Here is a 10023-nt window from a genome sequence, read left to right as displayed (position 1 = left end):
AAGTAGTGCTATTAAAAAAGAGAAAATAGTCTGCAATCCTTCCTACCTCAAAGAATTCATCAATTCACCATTTGATAGTATTCTTCCTCTCTAAGCAAAATGTTCCCTTCCTAAATCCCAGGATGGAAAGTGAATAAGAGATGAAATGGTATAAAGTAATGAAATGATGTCAACTGCATTTAAAAGTGTTGAAAATATGTGGGAAGAGATTAAAAGAATATAGGTGACAACAAGCAAGTTGTATTACAGGAGCAAAGGCTTTACTGATGGTATGCACGCAAGTAGGACCTTAATAGAGGTTCCACGTTAAGGAGTTTTGAAGTCATCTCTTGACCTACATTAATGCATTCATCCATAAAAGAAAAACTGAGGGGGTATTATTTTTCAGATGAGGAAGGGAAGCACAAAAAGATTAAGTGATTTATGTCAGATCACACACCTAGGAAACAGCAGAGCCAACATTTGAACCCAGGAACCATGCCCATACTCTTCCCATAACTATATGCAGGATGGTTTTTTAGGGGACAGGATTGGAGGAAATAGGAAAGACCTGTTTGGAATCTTGCTGCAGTAGACCAGGCAAGAACTGACAAGGAATTGGTATAGTGCTTAAATTTAAGACTTTTTCAATTAAATATATATATATATATATATATATATATATATGAAGGTCATCAGAAATACAGGCTCTGGACTCAAGACTCCCTGGGTTAAAATAAAACATACCAGCTCTCTGATTGTAGACAAGGGACTTCTATGTGCCTGTTTCTCTACAATCTAGGAATAGCAACATTACCTACCTGATAGAATTTTTTGAGTTTTAAATGAGATCATATACATACACTCAGCCTAGTGACTAGGAGTCAGTGCTCTAAAAGTTTGCCGTTATTTTTACAATGCTACAGATTGCAGAGACAGTAATGGATCTGTTTTATTAAGAGACACAATTAGCAGGGTTTGGGTGTTAATTGTAATGGAAAAGGAGGCAAGAGAGGCTAGAGGTTTTAAGCTTGCCAACTGCTATGAAGATGGCTTTGGAGAAAGACAGGATTTCCTTTCCTTTTGGACATTTTGAGTTTTAGGTGTTAATGCAACATCCATGCTCAGGTGCCAACTAAGCAGCTGAACATGAGTATGAAGTTCAGAGAAGTGAGCTAGGGGAGTCATTAGCAAATACTGATGAGAGTGTGTTAGAACAGTGGGCCGAGGATATCATCCTGAAAAACATGGACATTTATTTTGGGTTAATATACAAAATGCAATGATATTCGAATGACATGAAAATACAGAAAGATGACAGTTTCAGCACTGTGAGAATGAAGAATGATTTCTGACATCCAGATAACAGTATGTTCCCATTGTTTAGAACCAGTACTAATTGCACATTTTTATCCCAAGCCACAGATATCAAATAAGGACTCAGACTGAGTCAAAGACAGCTGTATTTTCCAAAGGTGTGCTCAGAAAGACCATGGTAAATTTGGTGTTATCTCTAACAAACATTTTAAAAAAATACTCTTTCCTATGGTCACTCTTTTAAGAGCATAAGGCATGGACCTCAAGATTGTTCCAATTCCCAGTATAAAGAACTGTTATGTTAATGATCTCATGTCAGGGTGCCAACTGGTCAGGTTTCCTTCATTTTTCTTAAGTCATTTCTCCCTAATATCTAGGATTTTATTTCATCAAAATAATCAAAAAGCTATCATAGGGCTGCTCTATCTACCCATTTAGCATAGTATCATCAAGTAATTTTACCTGTCCAGGCACTTGTGGAACAAAGCCTTCTTTTAAAAACTAAATGGGATACTGGGATTTAACAGTTTATCATCAGTCAAAATATCATGAAAGACATGAGCAGTCCACCAAATACAGCAATTCCAGCACAGAACACCTATGATGCACCTTGTGATCAGCAAACTTCCTATTTTTGTCCTCCACTGCCATGTAGCCTCTAATGCAGCAGTCTTTTGGCATTTCAAATATGAAAATATTAACTACTGAGGTATCATTTCAGGGTGGGAGGAAATATGTTATTTCTCTACAGAAAAGTGGTGCTGTTGACATTTTTGGCAGCACAATTTTATTTTCAGTGTGTGGACCTGTGCTCCCTCAACTGAACATATTGCATTCCTGTCACCCCACCCCACAAACACCCCCAATACCAAAAGCACCCTCCAATCATTGTGACAATCAAATGATGGCCACAAATGCCCCATAGAGCAGCAGTGCTGCCCCTGGTTGAACACTATTGTTATGAAACGATGGCTCTGTTGATTACAATAATGCTACCTCTGAGTTTGGATCTCTTTATCATAAAACCAAATACTGCAAACACAACAAATGCTTATCTAAGAAAACCAATTCCCATTATTACGGGAGTAGGATTAAGGGGCTCATAAAATCTTAGTTGGAAGGACTCTAAGAGAACAACTGTCCTAAGGAGATTGAGTGACAAGTCCATGTTTCCATGTTCAGGAAATGGCAAAGCCAGAAAATCCTAAATTATTGTCTAGTACTTCTTCCACTACACAATGCCCCCAACTCACGAAACTAACAACTAGCAACTAACTCCTGGATATACTGGAAGCTCAGCAGCTTCAATTATGTACAAAAAAAATTACTTGTTGACATAGGATGACAAAGGAACAGTCACACAGATTTGCTGGTTCTGAGGACTGATGCAATGCCTCAAGGTCTCTACTCCAGGTTTAATTCATCTTCAAATTAAAAGTTGAAACTTTATCATCCCACTAAGTTCCTCCAAGTAATAATTTTATGAATGTAAAATATATGCCAGCAAAGTTCCTATATTAGTATATCCTGAAGAAGTTAATAGCTCCTGGTGCCATTTTAAAAAAGAAAACAGGGCTTCCCTGGTGGCGCAGAGTCTGCCTGCCGATGCAGGGGACACGGGTTCATGCCCCGGTCCGGAAAGATCCCACATGCCGCGGAGCGGCTAGGCCCGTGAGCCATGGCCGCTGGGCCTGTGCGTCCAGAGCCTGTGCTCCGCAACGGGAGAGGCCACAACAGTGAGAGGGCCGCGTACCACAAAGAAAAAAAGAAAACAGCCTCAAAATTCGGCAGCTTTTACTAGATGTATTGGTGTAGTATTAAACAATACGTTGTGGGCAATTGGTACCATTAAAAAGTAGCATGAGTAGAGAAAAAAGTGTAGGATGATTTTCCATGAATATTAGAAAAACAGAATCTTCACCACAACGATAAACAAGCAAAATATCCAACAAATATATACCGACTTCTCTTGGCCTCATGATAAAATCAGGGGGAAAAAAACTTCATGTGAGATGATCCAAATATTAACACCAAATACTACAAAATATATTGCTCAGACATAATGATACAATTTCTCTACTTTTAAACAATACAAACATTTCCATGGTAATCTACATATGCACAAAAGATCAGAAAGCCCTCCATTTAAAAGAGAACATGTCAAAAGGTAGTAAGTTACCAATGTTTGGCATTTTTTTGTCTCCTATTTATACCTAAATACTTGAACCTAAATGTCATTATATGGAGACCTAGAACAAAATATTAAGTGCCCCATTTATCATACCTGCTAATTGTCTTTCTAGAATGGTGAAAATGAACCAAAGATTAGTATCTGCTCATAAGCCTGGAAACTCTGACATTTTTCTTTTTTGATACACTTAGCTACTGATTTTAAGGACTAGAACCCTGGAAGGCCAGTTCCCTTTGGAAGACCTAATCACTGAATCTCATTTGCTATTTTACAAATGCACATGTGATCACAAGGTGGACCCAGGGAAGTACTTTACTAACCTCCAAATGGAAAAGACAAGACAAATATATCAAGATGGCTGTGATTCTCAGCAAAGGGTAAAGCCCACTCCCAGTTTCCAGGGAGAATATCAGACCTTGGTCTTGTTTCACCTGTGTAACTGGAGGCACGAGGCAGAAAGAAGAGGGTGTTAATTCTGGTATGTCTCCCTACGCCCACCCTCACTTCACAGTGAGAAGTGGTGACTGCAAATCCAACTGGAAGAAACACCTCAAAATGTCATCATCAAAGAAACAAAACCAGCAGGATCATTTTCACACAAAGATAGTATTAAATTTCAGATGCACTACCCCCTTTCTTCCTCTTGATAGGATGGATGCAGGAGCTTTGGGAGACATGAATACCCACACCAGATGAAGGAAATAACAGAGGAGCACTCCCCTTTTGGAAAGCTTCCCTCAGATAATATCCTATGCCACTGCCTCTTAAAACTGAAGAATTCTAAGTTACTCCCATAAATGATGAATAAAATTTCTTGGCCCGTCATACAGGGGGGAGTGGAGGGGTATCCCACACATAGCCAGGTGTGCAAAATAAAGGAAACTTGGATACTATTGTTTCTGCCAATGCCAAAAAACATCTCCCAGGTCTTGGAGACAACCAGCTAATTCTACCTCATCCTAACCATGAGCTCTCTAGAATCTCTGTCCCTGACACAAAGAAGGTAAATAAACAAGAAAGTCAATTATAGATTTCACAAATATCTTGTACACCGGTCTGTAATTTTTAATTAGAATCAACTATCAATGACACTGCACCTTTGAAGTCTTTGAGCATAACAATGTTTAACAGTGGCTTTATTAGGTGAATGCTTGAAAGTATTCAACATTAAATTCAATTTACTTCACATGTTTGCAAACACATCATTAGCAATTCTTAACTATTTCAAACCAACTAATTCGAAGTACAGAAGGTTTGTTTGCAAATAACTCTTCTGAGGTGACACGAAGACTGAAAGAAGCCTATAACTTGAGTCCTGGTCTCTAGCCAACAACTACTACATCATCACTGGTGAACTCATATGAGGGAACTTCTAGGTTGAGAGGTGCAGGCCCCTTCCTGATCCTGCCAGATGCATCATAGTGTGACCCATGGCAAGGGCAGTAATAACCACCAAAATCTCCTGCATTTGCAATGGGTACACAACCAAGATGAGTGCAAACACCTATCAAGATAACCCATTCAGGTTTCTTTACTCGTTCTAAATCATGCTGTGGGTCCCTCAACTGGGACACTTCAACTGCAGATTCCTGGTCAATTTCCTTCTTGGTTCTATGGCGCACAAACAGGGGTTTGCCTCTCCATTTGAAAGCCATGTTCTTGCCCTCTGGAATATCGGATAACTTGATTTCGATTTTCGACATGGCCAACACATCAGCAGAAGCACTCATGCTGGAAACAAACTGAGAGATGACATTCTTGGCAGCATACGCAACACCCACAGTAGTTGTTGCAGTTATCAAATAGGAGAAACCTCTTCTAGCCTCACTGCTCTCTTTTGAAGACTTTGTACTATCTAACACTTCAGCACGACGATAGTCAGAGAAGTCAGGCACTTTGATGTCCGTATGGGAATAACGAACAGAAGCAGGGACTGCAAGATAAACAGAAGGTTAAAAAACACAATTAGATAAGGACTCTGAAAGGGGTATACATCAGATAATGGACCTTTATGGATTCACGAGCAAAAATCAAATTATAAAAATGTGAAATATGGCACTCACTGGTCTCAGAAATGGTCAAGTTGGCAATGCCAGCATATAAAATACTGAAAACAAAATGAAGTCAACCACTACCTATCATATTGCTATGAAATCATTAGATAATAGGTATAATTGTGTTCCTCTTGATTGAACACTGCGATTCAGAATTCATAACAATTCAGTGTATTAAGTTAAAAAAGTTAAATAGCACTGTAAACAGCAATATTTTAAGTCCCCCAAAATTCAATCTAAGACATAAGTATCACCCATATTTTCTGGATTAGAAGAGACCCTAAAACTCATCTAGTCCACTCATTAAATTGATGTGTGATCATCTTATTAAACCGAATGTCTAACTTTATTTTCCTATCTACCTGCTCTCTGAAAGAACTGCTAAAAATTCATAAAACACTAATTATAAGATAATAAACATTCTGTAAACAGTATAACTTTAGTTGCAGAAAACTTAATTTCTATTCTAGATTTTGGGGTATAAATTCAAGTAAAACCACCAATGGGCAGAAAAGGATATCCTTATCAGGATACGGAGCTATCAAAATCAAATGAAATCTCCAAAAGAACCAATTATTTCAATTTAATATAAAAAAAAAGAGCAAATTTTTCATGTATCCGGCTCTTCAGTGAAGGGCAAAACATCTATAAGAGTAGGGGCATTATCTTTCTTTTTTTACTGCTGAGGATCTCTCAACTGGGACACTACCACTGCAGGCCATAAAAAGGCCAGATGTTTACAACAAATGAATATTAAATAAACAAATAGTTACTGTTTATGCAGTATTCTGGATGCAAGCAGTTTATTTTTTGAAAAAACAGGTATGTCCTTCTGTCCCATACCATTTTTAACTGTCTGACAAAAAATTAACTTACAGTATCACTTTTAAGTATGTTTTAGGAAGTAAATCTCTTTGTAAACTCTATACTCATTTAAGGAAATCTGCTACAGGTTTCCTTTTTAGAAAAGGGACACTAAAAATTCCTTACTTTTAGAAATGTTTCCAAAAGAAATATGCACTTTTAAAATGCATTTTCATATAAGTTGCAATTCTACTTGACCTACTAGGCTGTCTCATCCTAACATACTTCCTTGAGCAAACATTACAATAATACATTTCACATGGTTCTCAAGGTCAGTAATTTTATGGAAACCGTTAATTATTCACAGATAATGGTGAAACCTATCAAAAGCACTCTATGTACTTTTCTAACTCAGCATTTTCTGTAGGGGACCAGGACACAAGTAGTGACTACTTGAGATCCACAACTATGGCAAAGTGACATATCACATATTACCCTACTTAATCACTTTCCCTTAGCACTGTCTGGGATTACACAGGAAAGATGTGTATCATACTTAAAAGATGAAGAAACCAAAGTTCATACTTCTACGTTAAAAGCCCTATTTACAACCCTTCCACACAAGGAAATGTACAGGGACGCTAAATAGAATGGCTTTGTCACAGGGACACTAAATAGAATGGCTTTGTCACTATCATCCAGAGATTTGGTGGCAAAAGAAATCCAGTTGTCTATTCCCATTCTATCTAGTAGGTTACACTTTATACTGAGCTCCACCATCAAGAACATAAACTGCCATATTGCAAAAATCATTCTCTAAATAATCTATATAAATTGTATTAGGTGTGACTTAGTAGCAAAAATCCTAGCTAGATTTAGCTCTAAACTAAAATAAAATCAGACACTTATAGAAACATCATCTAGAAATGGAGAAAACTTAAGCCATTATAACAAAACAGGGTTTTTTGATTTGTTTTGTTTTGTTTTGTTTAAGGTGAGCTCTAATGTGTCCCAACTCAGGGATCTTCTCCTGACCCAACCACCCCTTCCCACATCCTCTACTAACCATCTTTCCACAAACCATCTATACAGGAGATTTTAATATGAATTTAAGCTTCAAGTTGAAGGCATGATTGCAGAAAAGAGGTTTGCCTTATGGGTCTACTTTACCACTTCTTGGAGAAGTCAGGTAAGCCCCTGATTTTTAGAAGAAACTCTTTAGCTATTTGACAAATTCCAAGACACTTTTCACCTTTGTTACTGAAATTTTCTCCTCCCTTAGTGTTTCTCACCTCAAGGTCCAAAGAACTGGCTTGGGCAACTTCTCTAAAACCCACTGGTGCCTGCTAAAAAAAATTGCCACTTTATTCATTCACAAATACTCTGCACCAACTATATGCAAAACCTGAGATTGTGGAAGACAGAAAAATAAAGGAGATATTCTCTACACACTGAAGCTCAAGGTCAGAGGAATCACCAATAACTGCAATACAGAGTGGAAAGTGTTATGTGCTATAAAATGTAAAGGAATCAGCAAATGTAAATTTTTATTGACCTGATCCTGAGTTGAGATTGAAAGGATGGGTAAGACTTGGAAATGTGGAAAACTGAGTGGGAGGACCATTTAAAGTAAAGAGAAAAGGGTGAATGAAGGCAGAATAAAGAAGGTGGGGGCAACCTGGTGTAGGGCAAAGGTCACCAATACAACTGTCAATGAGGCCAGGCAGGTAGCACAATGAATCAAGTAGACCTGATGAGGGCTGTGATGAACTGGAAAAGCACTTGTTCCAACCAAGGGTGAAGCCAATGCAGAGCACACTAGACATGGAACTAAAGCCCAGTGCTGCCAACTTTCAACATTTCCAGAGATGCCAGAAATAGTCTGTTTTTTAAAACTATGCAAGTTGGGCATACCTCAGGCACCTGGCTCACAAGCTGCCAATTCAGGATCTCCAAACAGAGCATAAAAAGAAAAACAGAAAACAAGGCACCAAAGATAAACTAGGCTCTGCTGACAGAGGGTGTAAAACACACTCCTGGTGAGAGCTTATGGCTAAATCAGTCTTTCAAATCCACGCACTATCACGTACACAACGTGTATCTTGTAGTCCGTTTTCTCATCTGTAAAATGGGAGTATCATCACTCTCTGCCGTCTGCTCTTCTTGAGAATGAAATTCATTACGGTGTGAAAACCCTTTGGCCCAGTGCCTGAAAACACTGCTGATACTCTGCAGTATAGTCTACACTATAAACGACCTTGCGGCTCGTTTCTTTTTCTTCGGATCTGCGGTGGTGACACGGAAGGACACTAAAGGATGGGAGGTAGCGAGCGGGACAACTTTTCAAATATTAAAAGCAATTCCTATTTTTTGAGAATTTATAAAGTGCCCCCAGAATGTGTTAATGGCTTAACGTATACTTTTTCCATCTGAACCTTACGATATAACCTACGAAATTGGTATAATAATCCATTTCACTGGTGAGGGAACACGTCTAGGAATTTGCCCAAAGGCAAACGACCTGTAAGCAGCAAAATCTCTTGTCAGACTTCGCTAGAAGCAGTCGGGCTCCATAGTTCTTGAACTTAACCGACGAAGTAGAAAAATTAGCCTGTGGTTGGGAAGCCTATACACAGCCACAGAGGCCCAGAATGTCAGAGATGGAGGTCACCTGAGACCGCCCAACGGAGCAGCGCCCCCGCACAGGTAAGGACACCGAGGCCCAGGGAGGTACAGAGGCCTGCCCAAGGTCGACCCACCCAGGCAGGCAACCCCATCCACAAACAGGGCTCCGCTCCATCTTCCGGCAGACCCCCCGCCCTTCTCGGCTGCTCCCTGGGTCCAGGGCCGGAGGGAGCAAGAAAAGAGGGACCCCTCAATCCCCGGTCGTTCCCCTCAGCCCGGCTCACCATTGAGGCCCACGGAAGCGACCAAAGGCCGGGCCGCGGCCTGGCCACTCAGCGACTCCCGGCACAGAAAGGACCGCTTCACATCCAGTATTGGCGACTCCGAAGTGGCGGGCACCGCGGCCTGCACCAGGGGCCGCAGCGCGCCCGCCACGCCGCGGGACGTGGCCGACAGGACGGGCGCAAAAGGGCCCGAGCGAACGGCGACCGAAAACATGGCGACGGCAGCTCCAAAAGCTAAGCCGGTCACAGGGACGACCAACCTCCCGCGGCGCAGGCGCGAAAGGCGCGGGACCCGTGACGTCAGCGCGCAGGCAGAAGAGGAGCCCCGCCCCCACACAGGGCGGGGCGAGCCTGGAGTGCCGCAGAGTCAGAGGCGATGCGAGACCGGCAGGTAGGAGGCCGTGCGGCCACCTGTGTTAGCCCCGGGTGTCTAGCGGCCTCAATTCAGGGATCTGCCCCAAGAAAGGGGGCAATGGAGGCCCCCAGGAATGTCCCATGGATCGATTTTGCGTCCGTTGGGGGCAAAAGTCTCATTTATGGGAACCTAGGGATAAAAATAAGTTATCATAATAGTTTAAATAGGGATAATAATAATTCTTAACATGTTTGCAAATGTTTATATATATACCCAACCATATGTGTAAAATATGGTTGGGTATACATAGAAAACCCAGAGCAGAACTTAATATGTAGTAATTACTCTGTGTTTACTATAATGATTATTATCGTTATCTAACTAAAACCTTAAAAGCATTTTTAAAAGTCCAGA

The 10023-nt window shown here is 40.5% G+C and overlaps 1 protein-coding gene across 1 annotated transcript; it reads right to left on the bottom strand.

The window, feature by feature from the left end:
• Positions 1-1425: 1425 nt before the first annotated feature.
• UQCRFS1 (ubiquinol-cytochrome c reductase, Rieske iron-sulfur polypeptide 1) lies at positions 1426-9525 on the bottom strand. Its single transcript, XM_030874521.3, has 2 exons — positions 9255-9525; positions 1426-5420 (listed from the first exon to the last, which is right to left on the bottom strand). The coding sequence occupies exons 1-2, from the start codon at positions 9466-9468 to the stop codon at positions 4810-4812; spliced, it is 825 nt and encodes a 274-aa protein (XP_030730381.1). The 5' UTR covers positions 9469-9525; the 3' UTR covers positions 1426-4809.
• Positions 9526-10023: the final 498 nt, after the last annotated feature.

The sequence above is a fragment of the Globicephala melas genome, chromosome 19 (assembly GCF_963455315.2).
Source record: "Globicephala melas chromosome 19, mGloMel1.2, whole genome shotgun sequence".
In the NCBI taxonomy this organism is placed as follows: Eukaryota; Metazoa; Chordata; class Mammalia; order Artiodactyla; family Delphinidae; genus Globicephala; species Globicephala melas.
Note: the sequence above shows the minus strand (reverse complement) of the source record. Positions and strands in the feature narration are given on the sequence as shown.

Coding starts and splice junctions, on each gene's coding strand:
- UQCRFS1 (XM_030874521.3), bottom strand. CDS start 9,468: ATGTTTTCGGTCGCCGTTCGCTCGGGCCCTTTTGCGCCCGTCCTGTCG. Junction 5,421..9,254: donor CGCTTCCGTGGGCCTCAATG/GTGAGCCGGGCT, acceptor TTTATCTTGCAG/TCCCTGCTTCTGTTCGTTAT.